Genomic DNA, 25,129 nt, shown 5'->3' with positions numbered 1-25,129 from the left:
AATGAGATGAGACAGGCCCCCCGAGCAGTTGGGGGTTTGGTGCCTTGCTCAAGGGCAGCACTCGGTAGTGCCCAAGAGGCAAACTGGCATCTCTCCAGCTACCAGTTCACAATCAGTACTTGGTCCATTTGGGGACTAGAACCAGCGACCCTCCGGTTCCCAAGCCAAGTCCCTATGGACTGAGCCGCTGCTCAGATATTCTAAAATCTGAGAATATCAAAGTTTTTTTCTTGTAAATGAACAATTTTAATCTAATGTTTTCTCTGAATAATCCCCCTTGCCACAGCTCTGTGATGTCTTTTACCTACAAAGGCCCTAATACGCTGCCGTACCCAATAAATACTGTACATGTTTATGGGAGGTAACTTCATAAAAGGTATAAAGCTGTTTGTAGACACGGAGCCTCATTTAAAGGTCCCATATCAGCTCGTGTTCAGGTTCATACTTGTATTTTGTGTTTCTACTAGAACATGTTTACATGCTGTAATGTTCAAAAAACACTTTATTTTCCTCAAACTGTCTGTCTGAATATACCTGTATTTACTCTCTCTGTCTGAAACGCTCCGTTTTAGTGCATTTTGACGGAATTGCGATGGAATTGCAACATAATTGCGTTGCTAGGCAACAGCTTGGGTCCATGTGTACTTCCTGTCAGCTGATGACATTCATATACACTGCAACCAGGAAATAAACTGTGACACATTTAGAATGTTTACGTTTAAATCTGTGTCAAGGGTCTAAATATTGTATATTTGTGACATCACGAATGGGCAGAAATCCTGACAGCTTCTTTGAAATGCAGAGTTTCTGAATACGGGCTGTGTGTATTTCCCTGTGGATTGAGTGTTTCGATACTTTCACAGTATTTATATAGGACTTAAGTCTGCTTTATAATAAAAAAAACATTTCCCTTTTTTATCATATGGGACCTTTAAGGAGAAACTTTTTGAATATATTCAGTCCATCCTGTAAACACACAGTGTGACTGCACCTTCCACTGATGTGGACTTAATATTAATGTTGCATTATGAAAGATCAGGGTGAATCAGTCATGATACAAATACATTGAATGTGGATTAATTGGATTATTAAAGTTACTTATTTTAATACATTTACGTCATTTTTACATTAATGTTTAACATAATTCTATTGTGATTGACATAACGGCCTGTAAAAGAAAGTTTAGCAGACTTTTAGAACTTATCTATAGATAAAGGAAGGCTTGTGTTATAATATTTAGTTTAAGTTGAGAATGTAACTTAATAAAGGAGTTTCTTACCATTTCAGTGTCGGAGACGGGACCAAAGCTCGTGACAAAGATGTTGGTTTTAATCTCAGTCACCTTCTCTGTAACGATAGAGAGAATACTGTCAGTCATGTGAACAGGTTTCACAGATTCTTCATCTTTTTTTGGCATTTTTTCGGAATTGTTTTGGACATTTTTCGGATATTTTTCTGACTTTTCTTCAACCTTTCTTCGGCCTTTTTCAGACATTTTTCAGCTTTCTTTTTACTTTTTTCTGCTTTTTTTTTTTTTACACTTTCCCGTCATTTTTACATCATCGTTTTGACATTTTTCAGCCGTTTCCATCTGCAGGACCAGTGCGATACAGACTGAGTGTTAGCAGCAACATCTGTACTTTAATAGGTCCAAATAGAGTTCATGATGCATAATTAATTAATAGTCTGTAATGATCTAAACATTCTACTGTTTCATAGAACAGAAACATTTCCTCTCCTCTCCAGAACTTCTCAGCTGTTTCCTGTTTCCTCTACAGAGAACAATAGAGCTGCAGCGTTATGAACGACAGGAATAATGACTCTCTCAAGGTCACAGCGGCTCTCTGTCTGCTCCGCCGTGTGTTCACGCTGACGTTAAATCATACTTAGAGGAGGCGTAAACAGCTGAGCGTTGCCTCTTTGTCAAAACACTTCATGAATACAGACACGTTTTCCTGCTCTGGAGTCAGCAGAAGACAGATGTTGCTGTGCAGAGCAGTGAGAGCTGTAATCTCTCATCCAAACATCTGCATCTACAGTACGGAGCTTTGTGTAGAAAGGTGTGACTACTTTAATCAGTCGAAGGTGTCGAGGTTCGTGTGTCCTATACCTCCCAGTCCAGGACGCAGTCTGTTGTCGTACCCGTCCAGCAGTCCGTCCAGGATGCGGGTGAAGATGGTGATGTTGTCATTTAACTCGGCCTCTTTGGGAGTTCCAGTTACATCCTGAGAGAGGCTGCACACACACACACACACACACACACACACACACAACTCCTATAATATAATCTGATTTACATCTTGTGTTTTCTATATATTCAGTGAGAGGTGAATCATCGTGTTCAGTTACAGCAGCAGTCAGTTCCTCACCTCAGACGGCAGGTGATGCTCACAAGCCAGAAACAGACCAACAGACGGCTCATTGCAGAGCTGTAGCACATCCCATCTCCCATCCCTGAAACAACACATTAACACCACAATAACGGATTCTACCTCACATTAAAGCAACATACTGTAAATATAATATTATTATAGAGGTATTTATTATAGCACATCCCATCTCCCATCCCTGAAAAAACACATTAACACCACAATAACGGATTCTACCTCACGTTTAAACACTTTACTGTAAATATAATATTATTATAGAGGTATTTATTACAGCACATCCCATCTCCCATCCCTGAAACAACACAGCAACACCACAATAACGGATTCTACCTCACATTAAAGCTAAATTATTCTATTGTAGCAGAACTAGAGAGGAAAATGTAAAATAATCAGTAAATCTTTATTTTCAGGTGCACAAATGTTTTCACTTCTAACATCACAGAAGCACAGCAACGACACTTTTATTTATATTTATTATTATTATAGAGTACAGTCTAGACCTGCTGTATATGAAAACAGTCTATAGATAACTTCTGTTATGATTTGACGCTATATAATATAAATATATATATTAATATATATATTTATATATAAAAAACATTTTTAATTGAACTGAAATGTAGAATAATTTATGTAATATAATAATATTAATAATAATAATATTAATAATAATTAAACCATGCAATACTCAACATTTCAGACATGTTTTTTTCACATTTTTGGGACTGTTTTTTCAGACATATGACATATCTTGGACATTTTTCGGCCTTCTTTTCAGTCTTTTTTTGGACATATGTAGGACATTTTCGGACATTTCCTATTATTATTATTAATAATAATAATAATAATAATAATAATAATAATACTTAAACCATGCAATACTCTGGCATTAATACTGTACATTTCATTTTTATCTTTTATTTACCTGTTTACATAAAGGTTAAATATTGCACATATTTGTACATATTTCTTATATTTCTTATTTATTTATATTGCTGTACATATATTGTGTACATTATTTACATAACTTGCATTTTAAATAATAATTTATTTCTATTTTTCTTATATTTCTTTATGCTTATATATAAGTTTAGTTTAGTTTAGTTTAGTTTAGTAGCTGCAGCCTTGCAGCATCTTTTCTTCCTGAGGTCCTCAAACACACTGATGATGTGACGGTGTGAGAATAAACAGGACGAGACAATATAATATAACATATACAGAATAATATAACACAACAATACAGAATAAAACAGAACAAGACTGAAACCCACTCAGACGAGACGAGCTGCTGACAATCAGAAACAATCTGAAATAGTCTGTTACGCTGCAATGTCAGTATGTTTCTCATAAATTTACGGCTTTATAATCTCACACATTTGTGAGTTTTTTTCTTGTAAATTTACGACTTTATATTCTTGCAAATTTCAGAATTTTTTCTTATAAATTTGTGACTTTAATTTCAGATAATCTCAAATCATATCATCCATCCTACAAGAAGTAAGTAGCCTACATCAAAAATATCCCTTTACACCTCAGACCGCCTCCACATCATCAGACCATCAACATCACACTATATTATATAGACACACAATTTGTCTCTAATTAAAAGATGATGTTTTACTAACAATTTTAATTATATTTGACTGTTTTCTTGTGCGATATGTGTGAGTAGTAAATTCCATTCCTGCATAGCTCGGTACATGTATACATACATAAGGTATAGAAGGTATATAAGAGCAACTTTAACGGGGATCAATAAAGTATTTCTGATTCAGGTGTGCTGACGGTATCGCAGCACCCGATGCAGCAAGCACGCACCCAGGTAGTTGCAATCTGCGTTTTCTACAGGACAACATCTGTCCAGATGTTAGTCTGAATAAAGAAAGCTGACGATGCAAACTTCTCTCTTACAAACAACTCATCTCACTGCAGGAGCCTCAGCTTGGTTTCACTAAATAAAAACGTTTTTCAATAACAAGTCGATGACACCTCCAGTCTACCTGTATATATATATACTGTAGATATTATATAGATATTATATCTGCACAAGCACAGCTGCATTCCTCTCTGCACCACAGCTGGACTCTGAACATAGATCTAGTAGCGATGCTGTAACGCTGCATCCTCCTCTCACATCCATCCTCCTCCGGCTCTCTAGCCTCCAGCATCAGACCTCGGGTATACGCTCTCTATCAGTCTCTATCACACACCGGCCTGTATATCATCATCATCATCACCATCATCTCTCTGCTGCAGCTGATTCTTACCACACAAGACGATGCGCAGTGAAACTTCTTCTCCTCCCAGCAGATATATCTCTCTCTCTCACGCAGATCGCTCTCTTTAGTGTTTGGCATCAATTCTTCTGCAGACCTCCATCCGGCACAATGATCGCATACTGGAGAGAGAGAGGGAGGGAGAGATGGAGAGAGAAAGGGAGGGAGAGAGAGAAAGGAGAGGAAGATGTGGAGTAATAATCCCTCTGTCAGCGAGCTCTATCTCGCCCCGCAGCGATTAAAAGGTTGTTGGCAGCAGCAGTAACAGCAGCAGCAGCAGCAGCAGCAGGATGGAGAGACTTGTGCTGACTGACCATCCTTTAGTTTGGTCTCTGAGGAGCCGCCGGCTCACAGAGCAGCTACCTCTGCACTAAATCCAATATAGTGTCTGTATCCAGAGGAAGACGAGCACAGGACGATACAGAGATACAAAGAGAGGGAACCGGGAACGATTAAATAGAGGAGGAGAGAGAGCAGAGAGCGCAGCAGGGAGGTACAGTAAGAGAGAGAGAGATGGAGAGAGAGAGAGAGGAGGAGAGAGCAGAGAGAGAGAAATGGAGAGAGAGAGAGAGAGAGCAGAGAGAACAGCAGGGAGGTACAGTAAGAGAGAGAGAGAGAGATGGAGAGAGAGAGGAGGAGAGAGAGCAGAGAGAGAGAGATGGAGAGAGAGAGAGAGGGCAGAGAGAACAGCAGGGATGTACAGTGAGAGAGAGAGAGAGAGATGGAGAGAGAGAGAGGGAGAGAGAGAGGAGGAGAGAGACAGAGAGGAGAGAGAGAGATGATGGAGAGAGAGGAGGAGATAGGGGAGGGAGGAGAGAGAGAGAGAGAGAGAGAGAAAGAGAGAGAGAGAGATGGAGAGAGAGAGAGAGAGCGAGAGAGAGAGCAGAGAGAGAGAGAAAGAGAGAGAGAGAGATGGAGAGAGATGGAGAGAGAGGAGGAGATAGGGGAGGGAGGAGGGAGAGAGAGAGAGGAGGAGAGAGAGAGAGAGAGGAGAGAGAGAGATGGAGAGAGGAGGAGAGAGACAGAGAGGAGAGAGAGAGAGAGAGATGGAGAGAGAGAGAGACAGAGAGAGACAGAGAGACAGAGAGGAGAAAGAGAGAGAGAGAGAGAGAGAGAGAGAGAGAGAGGAGAGAGAGAGAGACAGAGAGACAGAGAGGAGAAAGAGACAGAGAGAAAGAGAGAGAGAGATAAAGTCTCAGTATAACAGTGAGGACCATCAGAGGAATCATCTCCTCAACAATGAAACCTCTTAAAGCTTCATAATCTAATTATCATATTAACTCCACGGTAACATCAATCTGTATATTATAATATGTAGAGTGAAGATGTGTCCGCTGGTTAAATCGATCCATTTGATTATTGACTGAGACTAGAGCGAGAGAGGAAGCACTGATCTGATCAGCTGATACTGCTCCTTATTAAAGAGGACCTATTCAGCTCATCTTCAGGTTCATTCTGGTATTTTGGGTTCCTACTAGAACATGATGACATGATTTAATATTCAAAAAACACTGTTCTGATTGGTCAACTGAACCAAACTCTTTGGACTCCGCTCCAGCTCCGCTCTAACTAGCTTTGTTTGAGGGCGTGCCAAACAAGACCTAGCTATTACGCAAATGTGTTACTTGGTGACATCACCGCGTTACAGAAGAAAAGGCATTTCAGTTCAGGAGCAGTGTTTCTGTGGAGGAGAGGACTTTGGGCTTTGTAACTTTGCAGAACTTTTTAAATCTATAACACACTAAAGGAAAGAGAAGAATCATTGTTTCAACGGAGTGACGTTGTTCGGCTGCAGCTCGGGTTCATGGAGATGGAAGGTGGAGGTTGGGGGGGATGGATGGAGACTGATGTTCCTGACCCATGTGGAACTAAAAGTCAACGTTGATTTATTACAGTTACTTTATTAATAATAATAATAACTAGAAAAGCAATTTTATTATTATATATTTCAGCTTTTATTTTGAAAAACTAGGTGAATCCCTAGTTTCCTGTTAACATACAAAAAGGGGAATCTTACCAAGCTCCAAACAAAGTTAAATATTTGAAAAAGTACAATTGGGATGAATGAAAGATGAATAATAGCCAGAATCTATGGAAGATGTGGAACATTTTACAGTTTGAATGGAGTTTCTAGGTGAAAGTATGAACGAGCAGTGAAGAGTTGAAAATGTTTAAATTCTGAACATCTCTTCCATTCATTTCAATGGAGAATTTTTGATGAATTATGGTTAATAATTCTGAAAATATGAACATTATGAATGAGAAAAGTAATAGCCATCATGTCCTAATTGAGCTGCATGTTTTGATGTTTGAATGGAGTTTCTATGTTGAAAAATGTAGAAAGAGTAGCGATGCAAAAAAAGTGGTCTGACGAGAAAAATAAAAATAAAGAATGTAGAAGAACATATGCTTCCAACATTCACACCAATAATAATAATAAAGTGGACTTATATAGCGCCTTTCAAGAAACCCAAGGACACTTTACAAAGAGGGCTCACAAAATCATACTAATAAATAAAACAGAGGAGAAAACAGTAGCCAGATAATTAAAGAGTGATGTGTAGGAAGAGTTAGAGGTCAGAGGTCAGAGGTCAGAGGTCTTGATGAACAGGTGGCGCTTCAGGTGTTTTTTGAAAGTGTCCAGGGATGAAGCATTTCTGATATCAGGAGTAGTGTCCTGGATGGAGTGTCGGGGTGGAGGAGGTTGGTTAGGTGCTGAAGGGGCATGGAGGGATTTGTATGTGAGAAGGAGTTTATAGGTGATGCAGGACTTGATTGGAAGCCAGTGAAGGTGGATGAGTGTCGGGGTGATGTGCTGCCAGAGCCTAGTGCAGGTCAGAACCGGCAGCTGAGTTCTGGACATACTGGAGCCGGTCCCCCGGACAGGACTCCATTACAGTAGTCCAGACGGGAGGTGATGAGGGTCTCTGCCACGGAGTCGGAGAGTGATGGACGGAGGCGGGAAATGTTTTTGAGGTGGTAGAAGGTGGATTTAGTGACGGATTTGACTGAAATGAGAGGTTGAGTCCAGGATGACGCCTAGGTTGCGGACCTCGGAGGAAGGGTAGATGGAGCTGCAATCCGCGTCCAGGAGGAGATCTCCAACCCAAACCACCATCTGTTTCTAAACCTAACCAAGTAGTTTGTTGTCTAAACACTGCAGGAGCTCTCACAGGTGTTCTGACCTAAACACTGCCGGAGCTCTCACAGGTGTTCTGATCTAAACCCTGCAGGAGCTCTCACAGGTGTTCTGACCTAAACACTGCCGGAGCTCTCACAGGTGTTCTGACCTAAACACTGCCGGAGCTCTCACAGGTGTTCTGATCTAAACACTGCCGGAGCTCTCACAGGTGTTCTGATCTAAACCCTGCAGGAGCTCTCACAGGTGTTCTGACCTAAACACTGCCGGAGCTCTCACAGGTGTTCTGATCTAAACACTGCCGGAGCTCTCACAGGTGTTCTGATCTAAACCCTGCAGGAGCTCTCACAGGTGTTCTGATCTAAACCCTGCAGGAGCTCTCACAGGTGTTCTGACCTAAACACTGCCGGAGCTCTCACAGGTGTTCTGATCTAAACCCTGCAGGAGCTCTCACAGGTGTTCTGACCTAAACACTGCTGGAGCTCTCACAGGTGTTCTGACCTAAACACTGCCGGAGCTCTCACAGGTGTTCTGATCTAAACACTGCCGGAGCTCTCACAGGTGTTCTGATCTAAACCCTGCAGGAGCTCTCACAGGTGTTCTGATCTAAACCCTGCAGGAGCTCTCACAGGTGTTCTGACCTAAACACTGCCGGAGCTCTCACAGGTGTTCTGACCTAAACGCTGCCGGAGCTCTCACAGGTGTTCTGACCTAAACGCTGCCGGAGCTCTCACAGGTGTTCTGACCTAAACGCTGCCGGAGCTCTCACAGGTGTTCTGACCTAAACACTGCCGGAGCTCTCACAGGTGTTCTGACCTAAACACTGCCGGAGCTCTCACAGGTGTTCTGACCTTAACACTGCCGGAGCTCTCACAGGTGTTCTGACCTAAACACTGTTGGAGCTCTCACAGGTGTTCTGACCTAAACGCTGCTGGAGCTCTCACAGGTGTTCTGACCTAAACGCTGCCGGAGCTCTCACAGGTGTTCTGATCGCTCGTGTTGCTAAACATTTGTAGGACAACGAGAAATAACTTTTTGTACGATATCATCCGATCTGTTGTATGAGGATACGTTGCACAGTTACATTCTCACATATCAATAATCTCAATGAGTTTCATGCAGTAAAGTATTGATATATTGATTGAACACTGGTATTGGATTGTTATCAGCAGATATCCTGATTTGAGGTAACAGAATGGGTATTAGGAGGTAAGACATTTGATCAGTTCTCTAGTGGTGATGTGTTTCCTTTTAGTAAAACTACTTTATATATATAAATGATTTCCCTCCTCTCTTGATGGAGCGGCCTGTAGTCGGCCTGACGTTCAGTATGTGGGACACAAACCTGAAATGTTATTTTGGTTAAGAGTCCAGACTACAGGAGTAGACCATATGCCTCTATACGGTACAGGATAAATCCATCATTCTGCGTCCGTCTGCAGCAGGATGAGGCTCGACTGATTATTCAGCTTTTAAACCTTCAAACAGGAGAACGTTTCCTGACTGAGTGGACTCAGACGTCAGATTCAGAGTCGGCACTGAATGACACAGGAAGTAATTCCTCCTTCTTTTGTGTTTACAGGAACGCTGTCGATGGGAACAAGAAGCTGTTCGCCATCTACGACACCAGGTAACCATCAGTATCATATCATAACCAGTAGTGTTAAAGATCAGAGCCTACCTGCTGAGGAACTGGGAGGAGGCTGCTGGGAAGAGTCCAGCTGAAGCTCCGTCTCCGTCTCCGTCTCCGTCTCCGTCTCTCTGCAGTTATATTCAACTTCTTCCACTACGACAAACACACTGTACACAGAGAGAAACCTTCACAGGAACAACTGAAGAGTTTCACTCCAACATGTCATAGCAGGTGAACACAGGTGTAACTGATCTCATTAATGATGGTGTCGTTAGTGTAACAGAGTCAGCAGCTCATTACCATAATGACTGTTATTAATTACACCTGTGTTCACCTGCAGAGGGTCAGTACTGGAGGAGTCTTCTGACGGCCCAGAACATGTTTTAATATCAGAATGAGACATTTACAACGTGTCTGTTCGCATTATGAAACAGGTTTCAGTCTGGTCCACACTAACAGATGTTTCAGATCTGACCAGATGTGTAAAATGTGAGAGAGCCCACCTCTCATCTCTGTGATGAGAGAAACAGCAACACTACACTAACACATTCATTCATCAACAACACTAAAGTCCCACTAAAACAACGTTAATCTCTAAATCGATCAGACGTGACTTTAGTGTGAACCAACATGGCGGACGACGGGCAGGGAGAATTAGAGATGTTAGTTTTTACTTTGTGGTGAACATTGAGGATGGATGGATGGATGAAGTCACTGAGACACGTTAAATAAACACTAATCAACACGTTGCTCCTCCATCTCTGAGCTCCATCTCACTACGACTTTATGCTCCACGTTTAGCATTAGCTCATGCGTTAGCCGGGGTCGCCATGACGACGGCAGTGGTTGTCCTTCCTTCTTCAGTCAGCTTGGTCCTCTATTGGCTGTCGTTCTTTCCCACGTGACTGCGTCATCGGCTGTCCTCGGGGTTCCCCCCCCCCACACACAACAGGAGATATTCAACATGTTTCATATTTACTGTTTGAAATGCGACTTCAGAGGGGGATGTAAAAAACACGTCACACCACAGGAACATCTGGATCATCTTTAGAATAGCCATGCCGCGGCAGTCGGTGTTACACGATTACATTACGAAATAAAACCCATTAACTTCATTTTGGCGGACGCTACAAACTGATAGTGAACGCACCTGCTCCTTACAGAGTCTCAGCTCAGAGCAGCAGGAGTCCCATTTCACACTCAGAGAGAGAGAGAGTTGACAGACGAGACGATGGCGGAGGATTTGGTGTCAAAGCGAAAAGCAAAAGCACCTATTTGTTAAAGGGACTGTTTGTAAGAATCATAATGTGTTGTTAACAGCTTCACCTGTGGCCGTTAAGTCAACTAAAGTCAGCGTCCTGTTGCTGGCGCTTTTGCTCGCTCTACATAGACATGAAGGAGCATCGCTCAACACAGTGAGGAGACACAGGAGCGCACTCACACACCGCACTCCTTCTCTCTCTCTCTCCACCTCTCACGTGCATGCTGCTCACTCCACACTGCAGAAGAGTTAGTTTAGCTCTGAGAATATCTAGTGAATGTTCAGTGGACGTTTGTGCAGAAATAACTGCTGCAGCTCCTCCAGACCAACAGAGGTTTCCCGTGTCATGTGAAGTGACGGGGCTCCGCAGAGAGAAACGTTATCGTCTCCGACCAAAACTCCGGCGTCTCCCCGTTCCCTCCGGCCGCGGTCGGGAGGCTGAGGCGGGAAAAGCCAACACTAGGATCAGCATTGATTCATGGAGAGACCTTGGTCTGGTCAGCTAACATTACTGCCAAGCAGCTGAAATATAGAGTGATATTGTGCTTTTAGCTGACGTGTGTCTCCTCACTCTGTTGAGCGATGCTCCTTCATGTCTATGTAGAGCGAGCACAAGCGCCAGCAACAGGACGCTGACTTTAGTTGACTTAACGGACACAGGTGAAGCTGTTAACAAGACCTTTCTGATTCTTACAAACAGTCCCTTTAACGGCTACATGCCTCTGTTAATTTGAATGTTCAAATGTTTTAATAAAAGCGTGTGTGTTGAATTACATAGGATTTATTGTTTTTTTACCGTGGTACCGAATTTGGTATCGAGAATGGTGTAAATTCATTGGTATTGGTATCGACTACTAGATTTATGGTACCCTGACATCCCCCCCCTCAGTGACCTCCTGCTCTGTCTCAGATGAAGTCTGTCTGAGTCTGTCACGTGGTCTTTAATGGTGTTACCAACCAGGACATCCTCGCGCGCAATGAGAGGCTCATAATAATCTCTGAGGAGTCTCTTGGTGTATTTTACGCACGCGGCTCTTGGACCTGTGGATCAGAGTCAGAGACACGTGGAGCGCGTTCACGCTCATCAGAGATCAGTCAGTTTCTCCTGAGATCCACTTGGGGGTGGGGGGCGGCATGAGGGCTCCGGTACCGGAGCCGGGTCATGATGAACGCGCCTCATGGAGCAGGTTTACGCACCGGAACCGGTCTGGTCTCCATGTTGGTCACCGGAGATCCGCGGCGGTCTGAGCACCGGGACTGCTTCCTTTAGACCGGGATGACCGGGAGAACCGGGACTACCGGGCTCTCTCGCATCCTGTCCGTTCCGCTGCTCGTGGTGGTGATGTGCTGCGCTCAGAGGTGAGTCCGATCCGGGTCTGGGTCCGGTCCGGGTCTGGTGGTCTCCGTCCTCCTCTTCCAGAAACAGAACCGTCTCATCCTGTTTGTGTTCTGTGTTTCAGCGTCAACGAACCGGGCAACATGTCCTACGTTAAAGAAACAGTAGACAAACTGCTGAAGGGATACGACATCAGACTGAGACCAGACTTTGGAGGTAATCACCATTAACTAATTATATTTAATGACTTTATTTTATTATATTTAATAACTTTATTTTATTATATTTAATAACTTTATTTTATTTTTGATTATATTGAATGAACTTTATTTTATTAATTTAATGAACTTTATTTTATTATATTTAATTAACTTTATTTTATTTTTATTATATTTAATGAACTTTATTTAACTTTTATTATATTTAATTAACTTTTATTATATTGAATTAACTTTATTTTATTTTTATTATATTTAATTAACTTTATTTTATTTGTATTATATTTAATGAACTTTATTTTATTTGTATTATGTTTAATGAACTTTATTGTATGTGTTTAAAGGTGCCCCGGTGGCTGTCGGGATGAGTATAGACGTGGCCAGTATAGACATGGTGTCAGAAGTCAACATGGTGAGTTCATACTTCATTTATTGAGTCATGTGTAGTTCTGGTGGACTGCTGCTGTAAACATGAGTTTATGGTCTCAATCTCTAGTTCCAAGTCTTCTTCAATACAGTATGATGTTCATTTAGTAACTGATGGTCCCATTTAGAGTCAGATAGACCATAAAGCAGGGGATGCTTTAGGGCGGGGCTACCTGCTGATTGACAGGTCGCTACCACGGCGTTGTCCGGTCTGGGAGTTGTCCGTGTTTTTGTCTTACAACTTTAACCCTTTCACAGTGTGTTCTCACTTCATCAAAGTTAATTATATAATTTTGTTCACCTAAAAATGTCTTATTCAGCGTTTGGTTGGTAGTAGTCTTGTGACGTCATATCTGTTCCGTATCCGTCAACCAAAACAAACCGCAGGAAAAAGTCTTTATTCTTAGATTTTTGGGTTGCTGGATAATAAATAATTCCTGACAATGAAACTGATATATTTGACTTCAGGACATCTCTGACTACATACATGCTGGAAATCAAACATTTTTACTGGATTCATTTAGAGATTTTACAAAGTAAAAGTTCCTAGAAGTGTATGATTCAACTTTTTCCCTTCACGGTCTAGAGGTCAAAAGTTAACAAACATCACAATAAATCATAATATCGTATTGCAATACTTGTTGAATCGCAATACATATTGAATCGGGAGATAGGTGAATCATCCCAGTCCTACTTTTATGTTGCACACTGCTGAAGAGCTTCTTTGTTCTCAGGGAATTGAATATGAACCATTAGTAAAGCCAGTAGTTTTAAATACTTTATTAAATGGTGATTTATTTTAAAATGGTAAAACAAACATAGAATATTCTTCACATCATCCTGCGTAGCTCCGGTCTGTAAACAGGAAGCAGTTTGTGTTGTTGTCAGAGCGGTTTGGTCGTCGGCGGTATCAGACGATAGCTGTAGGTTTCACATCGTGGTTCAGTGGCGGCGTGACTCTGACGCTCTAATGGTCCCGTTACACGATGAGGTCACGGAGTTCAGCGCCGTGTGTCTTCTCCTCTCAAACATAACGAAGCATCCAGACCTTGAGACGTGTGAGTGTTGTGGTTGGCTCACCACGGCTGCACACTTTAATGTCTTCTTCCATCCGTCAGCGGTCTGAAGTGCTGACTGAGCCCGATGATGCTTCCGTCACACGAAACAGCCGCTGGCGTGCTGTCCTGACGAGGACGTGTGATGATGAAATGGACCCGTGGTGCGTCTGAATTCATCTCTACAGCAGCTAACACTCGCTGCCGGTGACAGCGGAGGTTCACATTCACTAAACGAGTACGAGGCTTGAGTGGATCTAGTCTGTCATGTTGAATATCAGAAATACACATCAAGTTTATTTTATTGTTACAGATAATGACATCAGTTTGTTCTGTTACTTCTCTTCATTTTCTCTACAACTAATGTTGGATTTGTATTTAATATGAAGTTAGTAAAACGAATGCAGGAGAGTTGAATGGAGGTGCGAAGGAAGAGTGGTGAAGCGATTTGCGTCAAAATCTGTTCTCCATTTAGAAGTCAGAAATCAGTCAAATGAGAACACAGAGACATGATACACATATTTTTAGATTCAATGTGACTAACACTTACAGTATATGAGGAATGTTCTTTGTTCTTCTAATACTGCACCAACCTAATAATCTATGTAACTGATATCATGGACATAAGTACAAAATTAATCTTCTTAACTCACACAATTTATATATATAAAAAATATACAGTATATTAGGACTGTCAGTCGATTAAAATATTAAATCGCGATTAATTGCAAATGAATCACACATTTTGTATCTGTTCTAAATGTACCTTAAAGGGAGATTTGTCAAGTATTTAATACTCTTTTCAACAAGGGAGTGGACAAATATTGGTTGGCACCAATGGATTCTTTAGGTGTTTTCCAATTTCTTTTTGACTTTTTTTTTCCAAAGATTTTTTGACTTTTTTCCTGACTTTTTTTAGAACATTTTTCTGACTTTTTTTCCGACAATTCTTTTTGACATTTTCCGACTTTTTTTTGAACAATTTTATGACTTTTTTTCCGACATTTCTTTATGACATTTTCTGACTTTTTTTCCGACTTTTTTTTTAACATTTTCCGGACTTTTTTTTTTTTTACTTTTTATTGTACATTTTTCGGACATATTTTCAGCCAAAATTTAGTGTAAGTTTGGAGCGTTATTTAACCTCCTTCACGACCAGCTAGTCTGACATGGTTGGTACCGATGGATTCATCAGGTTCTCTAGTTTCACATGATGCCAGTATCTTCACTCTCGCTTTAAAACTGAGCCGCTACAACCTAAAAAAAGTTGCATTAACGTGTTAAAAAAATGATTGGCATTAAAACACATTGCGTTATTATCGCGTTAACTTTGACAGCACTAATTGCAGTAACAGAGACTGACACATACAGTATGTGTTTCTATCTCATTAGTGCTGTAAATCTATAATCAGTTAACTAAGTTTCAGCTCTTAATGGATCAAACCTAATTTCCGTCGTAGCTTTTAACTGTAGAGTGGTTTTCTGTGTAGTAGACGTACTATATGACCATCACATCAGACTGTCTGTGTTAATGGTTCATGTAGACGGGACAGAGGAAGATAAACGTCTAGAAGATAAACCCTCCCAGTGGCTCTAGAGCTGAACATTATTTACTCATTATACAGATGATAGGAGGATGATAGTTCAGCAAACAGTAGCCTATATTATTTATGTTTTACCTCTATGAAGACAGAAAGGTCATTGACATGGTTTGACTGGAGTAATAGGTACATTAAGTAAATGTTTGTTCCTACACTTAATGCATGTTTTGGGCCATAAGTTTCACCATTAGGAGACATTAGGAGAACAGCTGGCTCGTCCTTCCTGTTTGAAATGTGAAGCGAACAGTGATGACGGCCCAGTGAGCGGCGTGTTCAGTGTTCAGTGTTCAGTCACATCGCTGAAGGATTCATATGGACGTCTGAGTGACGATGACAACTGTCTGTCAGTCATCTGTTTTACAGCTTCATTGAAAAGACATCTGTCCTGAGCAACAACTGAGCCTCGCCATATACAGTACCACACTGAGATAAAGAAACCAAACTAAACACAGTGTATTCTGTCTAAATATAGGATTAAAGAACCTTCCATTAATGCTGAATACAAACTACTCAGGCTGTTCTCATACACCGTTAGTAGCTATACCTACTAATTCCTATACATCCCATGTAATCCGATCGTATGTAATCCACATAATTGTGAGCCAGGACGTATAAAGAGTGACGTATAAAGTCTGTGTAGGGAGGAGGTCGGGGTGGATGGGTGGGTCTAAAAACTCCAGACTTTCATCAGGAGACCTCTGTTGGTGCCCCGTGTGAGGCCAGAAGTCAACGTTGATTTATTTGTCACGTAACTTCTGTACTTAAGTTACAGCACTTCTGGCATTATTTGGCGTTATTTTACGTTATTTGGCGTTATTTTACGTTATTTGGCATTATTCTGGCGGTTTCGACCATCGTAATAAAGAGCAGGATGGACAATTCTCCCAGTATTTGTTTTTCTCTCCACCCCTACAACACTTGCGTCAAAGATGACGCAGCGTAGCGTACCACGAACCTGCAGCTGCACCTTAAGCACCACGGCGAAACAACAGAACTAGAAAATCCTCCTGCTTTCCCTGAGGTCACTTGTTTAGCGACATTTTGCCATCCCCGTGAGTTAAACTTCGAACATGTCGTTGTCAGAAAAACTACAGTTTGTTGGCCGCAGAAGATTTAGAGAATGCAGCAACCAAAGAAAACAGCATTCAGCGAACTGCTGGGTGATTTCAACTACGGTTACACTATCTTCACTTAAAATCGATTGTGTGTCTAGTAGGGATGCACCGATACCGATACCAGTATCGGGTATCGGGTATCGGGTCCGATACTGTGCTCATGTACTCGTACTCGCAAAACGGCTCCGATACAACGGCACCGATACCACTTTACGGCAGCGTGACGTTAACCTCTCGTCACCATCTTTCGGGTCCTCTCGCTCCACCTCCCCGACGGTGCGGGCGAGATGGACCGGTAGTGCGCCCAACCCTGCTTAGCTGGCACCCTCTGACTCGCGCGTGTGTTAGACTCCTTGGTCCGTGTTTCAAGACGGGTCGGGTGGGTTGCCGACATCGCCACAGCCCCCTGTCGCATTTTACGTGGGCCGAGCCCCGTACTGGGGGCACGACGTGGTTGGGGCTCACTGAGGACAGTCCGCTCCGGTCGACAGTCGCACCGGGAGCAGGAGGCACAAAGAAGTACTCATATCGGTACTCGGTATCGGAGAGTACCCAAATGTCAGTACTTGTACTTGTTCTCGGTCTGAAAAAGTGGTATTGGTGCATCCCTAGTGTCTAGTCTACATTGTTTTGTACGGTAAAGCGGGGTTTATGCTTGCCGTAGTGTAAAGCATGTAGGCGCCGACAGACCTCCTGATGCATTCAGGTGTGCCTCGTAAACTCTGAGAAACTCCAGCTGTTGTTGTAACGTTCCCTCCTGCCATCGAGTGGATAGTAGATGTAGTCCATAGTCTGACAATGGCATGTTTAACTCGAAAATCTAATCGTATTGTGACACCCCTATTGGTTAAGTAACTTCCGTACTAAAGTACCGTTATTTCCGTAGTTATTTGAACCCAAACGTTGACTTATTTGCTTTGTAACTTCTAAACTTAAGTGACGCCACTCCCGTGTTTGTTTTAACCCAAACCGCCATCCTTTCCTAAACCTAACCAAGTAGTTTTGTCGCCTAAACACTGCAGGAGCACTGATCGCTCGTGTTGCTGGACATTTGAAGGAAAATGCACAAAAAATATCATACGGACCGATGTCTGAACTACTCGTAGAACTTCTCTACATGATGCTGAATCCTTCAGGATCAACCTCACTTAAAGGAGCAGTGTGGAGGATTTAGTCACATCTAGTGGTGAAGTTGCAGGTTGCAACCAACTGAACCCGCTCACTCCTCCCTTTACAAGCCTGTAGAGAACTACGGTGGCCTTCAGGAAACGTAAAAACATTTGTTTGCGTTTGGTTTGTCCCTTCTGGGCTACTGTAGAAACCAATAAACATGTCAATAAATCCTCCTAAATCCAAAACTCTGCTCCTTTAAATGCCTCTTGCTCACCTTTGAGCTACTGATTGGTTGCTTGCTGGTGTATCTGTGCAGATGCGTGACTGTGTGTTTGTTATTTGCAGTAACTTTTAATCTGTTAATAGGATAGGAGACTATAGTTAGTAAATCAGTTGGAGCTCAGTTTAGAGCGGAGCTGTGAGAGAAGTGGAGAACAGACAGAAGGTCTGCAGCAGTTCATGTCCTGTCTCTTCTCATTATCCCGTTAACACTGAGCCTCTCTGTCCTCACGTCGTCCAGAGCAGCGGGAGAGTCCAGTCTTTACCTTTACACTGTTTCTAAATTAATAGATTTCTTTTCTGCAATTTCTTGTCACTCATCTGCCGCCATAAACAGCGATATTATCTACAATAAGCAGCTTTGACTTTTGCAGCTGCTGCTGACTCGTTAGTTGAATTTGATCTTTCTTGTATTTTCCTCATATTGATTGTATTTTAATACTTATGTTGCTCAGATTCTGCACTTTTTATCGCTGATATTTATCACTAATCTTTTAACTCATCCGTGCTTTATTTATTGCATGTAAATATGTGAGTAGTCTTTTAATACAACGCACCATTTGAGAGCAGCGTTCGTTATATTTACATAATGAACTTGTTGATTGATTAATGAGCTTGTTGTCTTTGAGTGTCGAACCAGAGAACCATTGTTCATCTCAATGAGCTTTTCCTGACAAAATAATGTGTATTTTCAATTTGAAAATAAATAGTTTTGGATATATTATTCATAAGACTATTAATAGAAGATCATTTTTAGTCTCTAACAGCCGTATTTAGAGCTGTAGAGACTTTGAGGCTCAGTGAGAGATCGAAGCAGAGCTCGCTGAGAGAGCGTGGAGAGCGTGGAGGTGTCGGCGGCAAGCGCTCAAACAGGCAGAGTCACTCCGGCTATCGGCCCGTTATAGCCGGCGTGGGCGAGCTGCAGAACTTGTTGTCTAGGAAATCAGATTATTAATACGCTTCTCTCTCTTTACTCACTGCTCTGCTTTATTTAGAGCTTTGAGATTAAGATCGCTCTCCGTGGCCTTTTTTCACTCTGTTGATATTTTTAAAACTCCAACCAGACGTTCGTGTTACACAAGAGCACCAGGATGTCCTATCAGAGCAGAGGAGCACCTGTCCAGGTACAGAAAGCTGTCCAGCAGATCCTCCCAGCGGGGATGTTACTGAGTTACTGAGTCAGCTGGAAGATGAATCCATCATGTGATAACCCGCCCTCATCCATCGTGACACTTTAACCCACCTTCTGCCTGGAGGAGGTGTCACCTCTTAAAAACTCCTACTACAGATGTTCCTCCAGATTTATGTTGAAGGGTTCAGTTAACATAAGAAGTCAGACACATACTGTAACACATGGAGTCGCCTCGGGCTGCAGCTGCTCTACTACGGTAGAAACACTCTCTCTATATGCTGACTTTCTACTGAGCTGCTGGAACATTTAGTGAATATAAACCCACTGTCATTCTGCTCGTCGCTCTAACAGGACGCCTGAAATAAAGATGGAGTTATTTAAACTCTTAAGCCTACTGGAAGGTGTGGTTCTCCTAAACAGACATATCATCAATAAATGAAGAATAGCTTCACAACCACCGGGTCTATCTGCATGATCTTGGTCTCTATGGAGAGGTAAGACCTCAGAGAATCCATCCCCAGTGTCAGGAACATTGGGACTGTTACTATGCCTGAGTCAACTGGGATGAACCAAAGGAAATCATTTACATTTTTATCCTCTCCTAAAATATTACGACTTTTTTTCTCAATAAATTATGATTTGGCCCACGTAAAAGGCGCCAGGGGTCTGCGTCGATGTCTGCAACCCACCCGACCCGTCTTGAAACACGGAAAACACCGTGGCGCAATGAAAGTGGGATCCCGGCCCAGCGGGGTCGGGCGCATCACCGGCACGTCTAGCCCGCACCGTCGGAGAGGTGGAGTGAAAGTAAAGTGATATCGGTGCCGTTGTATCGGAGCCGTTTTGCGAGTATGAGTACATGAGCACAGTATCGGACCCGATACCCGATACCCGATACTGGTATCGATATCGGTGCATCCCTAGTCAGAACCATTGCTGGTTCTGTGGAGGATAACTGATATAATAACTGATCTAACCTTCGTCCCTCCACTCCACTAAAACAGTTCTTCTACTGCTATAAGAGTATTTAATGAGAGGCTTGTTGTGTGGGAGGACGCAGAGACACGGTCTGTAAACACATAGAGAATCATACTGGGAATACTGAATCATACTGGGAGCACTGAATGGTACTGGGAACACTCTGAATGGTACTGGGAACACTCTGAATGGTACTGGGAACACGTGTCTGTCTCATGGAGCGATGAAGAGCGTCTCGGAGTCTGTTCCTGTGTTATTCCCAGCAGACGTCCCGGTGTTAGGTTGACGTAGACGATGTTTGACTGTCTCACAGTCGCCATGTCTGAGGAAGAAGAGACTCTCTGAGTCGAAGATGATGAAGGCGACGGTCTCGTCCTCCCACTGGGCCTCATTTAGTCTCCGGAGCTGAGGACAAACCCGGTTCTGTCTCTGGTGGTCTACGTATCTGACAGCAAACAGCACCACCGCTCATCTCACTGTGAAATCCTCCCTGGGACGGTCTCTTCTGGTACTCAGCTATAGCCGTTAGTAGAATATTACATTATTACAGTGGAGGCTCATTTTCAGTAATACTGGGACATAATTCAGTTTTATTATCTTTAATGACTTTCACTGGAATCATGGATTTGTTCAGTCTTAGCTCTGTGTCGAATGTCCTCGTTAGTTTTTATCATATTAAGTCACCTCATCCTGTTTTAGTTAATAAAAGTCTGGTACTTTTAGTTTCATCATAGTCAAAGAAAAAGTGTAACTATTCTAGTTTTAGATGTGAGATTATATTGAACATTTCAGTCTTAATATCAGCAGGTTTCTTTCTCCGAAGCCCGGATGTTGTTGTCATCAACTTAAACTGAAGTAACTAAGTACTCCGAGTCCTCCTGACCTTCAGTTAGTGGCTGTAGAAACTCTCATCCAGCCAGCGCAGCGTCCAGTAGGATGGATAAAACCAAAGATCCTGTTGGTGTCGTCCTGCAGACAATTAAACGGCTGCATTGAAACTGTTTTTGTCAACAACAATAAAGAGATTTTAGTCAAGTTTTTATTTTTAAAACAGAACTCTGGGTACAGTGAGTACTCTGAGTACTCTGAGTACTCTGGGTACAGTGAGTACTCTGAGTACTCTGAGTACTCTGGGTACTCTGAGTACTCTGGGTACTCTGGGTACTCTGAGTACTCTGGGTACTCTGTGTACAGTGAGAGGGATGTGAATAGATTTGTCTCTGAGATGCTACAGCAGTGTTTAAGGACTACTGTACTGCTGAGGTGAGATGTGCAGATCTGAAGCAGACTGAAATAGTTCTGGTCCAGACTCTGTAGTCTCTGTAGTATTAGAGCTGTTGTATAAATCTGATTCACCGTCCTACAGCTCAGCTGTATGTGGGAGAGGGAGAGTAGTGATGATGATGATGAAGGCATCTGTTTAGAGGATAGGGCGCTAAAAACACTCTACAGACCCGTCTCCAGCCAGTCAGGGATCTACTGCAAACAGACGGTGGAGGGGGGGAGAGATTCATATCGAACCGTATGGTGATATATACTAGCTTGTCATGAAGGAGGTTAAATAACGCTCCAAACTTACACTAAATGTTGGAGAGGAAAAACTGTCATGTCCATTTTCAAAGGGGTCCCTTGACCTCTGACCTCTAGATATGTGGATGTGTGAGGGTTTTCGTCTGAAAAAATATCCGTAAAATGTCCAATAAAAGGTCTGAAAAATGTTCGAAAAAGTCGGAAAAAAGTCGGAAAAAAAGTCAAAAAAATATTCAACATTTTTTTTGAAAAATGTTGGAGAAAAGAAAGTCGGAAAAATGTCGGAAAAAAATCCGAACAATTTTGGGGAAAAAATTCAAAAAATTATTCAAAACTTTTTTCCAAAAAAGTCCAATAAAAGATGTTCGAAAAAGTCTAAAAAATGTCGGGGAAAAAAAGTCGAAAAAAAGTCGGAAAAAAAGTCAAAAAAATATTCAACATTTTTTTTGAAAAATGTTGGAGAAAAGAAAGTCGGAAAAATGTCGGAAAAAAACCCGAACAATTTTTCTGGGAAAAATTACAAAAATTATTCAAATTTTTTTCCCCAGAAATGTCCAATAAAAGGTTTGAAAAATGTTCGAAAAAATCAGAAAAATGTCGGGGAAAAAAGTCGGAAAATGTCGGAAAAAAGTTTAAAAAATATTCGAAATTTTTTTTGAAAAATGTTGGAGAAAAGAAAGTTGGAAAAATGTTGGGAAAAAAGTCCGAACAATTTTGGGGAAAAAATATTTGAAAAAAATGTCCGAAAAAAAGTTTGGGAAAAAATATTGGAAAAATGTCAGAAAAAAGTGAAATGTCGAAAAAAAAAGCCCGAAAAAATGTTGGAAGAAAGCCCCTAAAGTGTCCGAAAATAACCTGATGAATCCATCGGTACCAACCATGTCATACTAGCTGGTCATGAAGGAGGTTAAATAACGCTCAAAACTTACGCTAAATTTTGGCGAGGAAAAAACATGTCCATTTTCAAAGGGGTCCCTTGACCTCTGACCTCCAGATGTGTGTAAGTGTGAGGGGTTTTCATCTGAAAAAATGTCAGAAAAATGTCCAATAAAAGGTCTGAAAAATGTTCGAAAAAGACGGAAAAATGTCGGGAAAAAAAAGTCTGAAAATATCAGAAGAAAAGTAAAAAAAATATTCATTTTTTTTTTAAAATGTTAGAGAAAAGAAAGTCGGAAAAATTTCGGAAAAAAAAGTCTGGACAATTTTGGGGGAAAAATTTGAAAAAATATTCGAAAAAAATGTCCGAAAAATGTCCAATAAAAGGTCTGAAAAATGTATTAAAAAGTCGGAAAAATGACTGAAAAAAAGTCGGAAAATGTCGGGAAAAACAGTCTAAAAAATATTCGACATTTTTTTTAAAAAATGTTGGAGAAAAGAAAGTCGGAAAAATGTAGGAAAAGAAGTCAAAACAATTTTGGGGAAAAAAATCGAAAAATGTTAGAAAAAGTCGGAAAAATGTCGGAAAAAAAGTCGGAAAAATGTTCGAAGAAATGTCCGAAAATAACCTGGTGATTCCATCGGTACGAACCATGTCATACTAGCTGGTCATGAAGGAGGTTAAATAACGCTCCAAACTTACACTAAATTTTGGTGAGGAAAAACTGTCATGTCCATTTTCAAAGGGGTCCCTTGACCTCTGACCTCCAGATGTGTGAATGTAAATGGGTTCTATGGGTACCCACGAGTCTCCCCTTTACAGACATGCCCCCTAAAGACCTCCTGTACTGGACCCCCCTAAAGAAGACTAAAACAGCTCTGTTATATAACAGGAGAATAAATCTCTGACTGTACATACACACTGAATTATTCATATGAATCAATATTATATTATATTATCCTGTCAGTCAGACCTCGTAGTGTGATTCATTCCCAACACTAAACACGGCGACAGTCAGTCAGCCGTTCAGCATGCAGCTAATAATGAGAATCAACTAAAATAATACAGTTATATATTTAGTCAGCAGAAACAGACGACCAACTCTCGGTGATAATAATTAGTTCTGTGTGGAGGAAAAGAGAAATACTGATATTGATTTTTACATCCAGAGGAAATCTTTGGACACTTCATTGTGAATATACGCGGCCGCTCTGGAGGGTTGAAATGTCGGCATTTTCTGCAGTGCCGACTTTTTGTTTGTTTCCTGCGAGCTGCTTATTTATTAAAGAGAACATTAGTCAGCAGAACAAAGAAGCCCGGCGAGCTGGTAAAGAGTGCCATTAAAAGGTTCTGTGTCTGATGGATCCACTTGTGGAGCGAAGCTGCAGATGAATTATTGAAATAGCCTCAATGTCATCACACGTACGGCTGCTAATATGTCATGATATCATCCGTCCGTCCACATATATATATATCTATACTCGAGATGTTCATGGTTCAGTCACTAAACTGGAAGCTGGCGCTGATGCTGTGTCGGCACTAATGGGAATCTATAGTGAGGTCTGGTACTGGTCGAACAGAACAGAACAGCTGAGAGAGGTTCTGTTGGTGACCCGGGTCAGACTGATGACAAACAGCTGTTTGACATTTCTATAAATACTGCACTGAAAACACAGTACAGATACTTCTGGTACTTTGCTGAAAACACAGTACAAATACTGCTGGTACTTCACTGAAAACACAGTACAAATACTGCTGGTACTTCACTGAAAACACAGTACAAATACTGCTGGTACTGCACTGAAAACACAGTACAAATACTGCTGGTACTGCACTGAAAACACAGTACAAATACTGCTGGTACTGCACTGAAAACACAGTAGAGATACTGTTGGTACTTCACTGAAAACACAGTACAAATACTGCTGGTACTTCACTGAAAACACAGTACAAATACTGCTGGTACTGCACTGAAAACACAGTACAAATGCTGCTGGTACTTCACTGAAAACACAGTACAAATACTGCTGGTACTGCACTGAAAACACAGTACAAATACTGCTGGTACTGCACTGAAAACACAGTACAAATACTGCTGGTACTTCACTGAAAACACAGTACAAATACTGCTGGTACTGCACTGAAAACACAGTACAAATGCTGCTGGTACTTCACTGAAAACACAGTACAAATACTGCTGGTACTGTCGGCAACGCCGGCCTGAAGAAGTTACTAACGTCTGGAACTAAATACTGTATCTGCCATGTAGTATAATTTCATGTCTCTGTCTCCTACAGTATTTATTGTTGAGTATATTAATACATGATACTTGATGTTTTCTTCCCCTCAGGACTACACGCTGACGATGTACTTCCAGCAGTACTGGAGGGATAAGAGGTTGGCCTACGCTGGGATCCCTCTCAACCTGACGCTGGACAACAGAGTAGCAGACCAGCTGTGGGTCCCCGACACCTACTTCCTCAACGACAAGAAGTCCTTCGTTCACGGCGTCACCGTCAAGAACCGAATGATCCGACTCCACCCGGACGGCACCGTCCTCTACGGACTCAGGTGAGAAATGCTCAACTAGTGGCCGGGACCTTTATTTACCTCAATGCATTAACTGTTCCTCAGGTAATGAAACTCAGAACCTGCTCATGTTCTGTGGAGGACAGAACCAAGTCAAACATATATATTAATCAATAAATAAAAGACTTGATAAATAAATAAATATGTCATTAAATGTAGCAAAAATAATAATACAAATAAA

The 25,129-nt window shown here is 41.6% G+C and overlaps 2 protein-coding genes across 5 annotated transcripts in view; one reads left to right on the top strand and one right to left on the bottom strand.

Annotated features, from left to right (window-relative positions):
* gabra5 (gamma-aminobutyric acid type A receptor subunit alpha5) overlaps positions 1–9,714 on the bottom strand; it is a 37,346-nt gene extending 27,632 nt beyond the window's left edge. Inside the window, exons 1-5 of one of the 3 annotated variants that reach the window (XM_037771069.1) lie at positions 9,487–9,714; positions 4,658–4,788; positions 2,370–2,454; positions 2,111–2,235; positions 1,280–1,347 (exon numbers count right to left, since the gene is read on the bottom strand). In XM_037771069.1, the coding sequence (XP_037626997.1) occupies positions 1,280–1,347; positions 2,111–2,235; positions 2,370–2,452 (276 nt within the window). In that variant the 5' untranslated portion in view covers positions 2,453–2,454; positions 4,658–4,788; positions 9,487–9,714. Of the gene's footprint in view, positions 1–1,279; positions 1,348–2,110; positions 2,236–2,369; positions 2,455–4,657; positions 5,213–9,486 lie in introns of those variants that run through there. The other 2 variants (XM_037771070.1, XM_037771068.1) reach the window with 2 other exon arrangements.
* gabrb3 (gamma-aminobutyric acid type A receptor subunit beta3) overlaps positions 1–25,129 on the top strand; it is a 54,405-nt gene that overhangs the window by 20,076 nt on the left and 9,200 nt on the right. Inside the window, exons 2-5 of one of the 2 annotated variants that reach the window (XM_037771077.1) lie at positions 9,388–9,435; positions 12,160–12,251; positions 12,598–12,665; positions 24,710–24,930. In XM_037771077.1, the coding sequence (XP_037627005.1) occupies positions 9,388–9,435; positions 12,160–12,251; positions 12,598–12,665; positions 24,710–24,930 (429 nt within the window). Of the gene's footprint in view, positions 1–9,387; positions 9,436–11,968; positions 12,252–12,597; positions 12,666–24,709; positions 24,931–25,129 lie in introns of those variants that run through there. The other variant, XM_037771076.1, reaches the window with a different exon arrangement.

This window comes from Sebastes umbrosus, chromosome 5 (assembly GCF_015220745.1).
Source record: "Sebastes umbrosus isolate fSebUmb1 chromosome 5, fSebUmb1.pri, whole genome shotgun sequence".
Taxonomy (NCBI): Eukaryota; Metazoa; Chordata; class Actinopteri; order Perciformes; family Sebastidae; genus Sebastes; species Sebastes umbrosus.
This window is presented reverse-complemented; position numbering and strand designations above follow the sequence as displayed.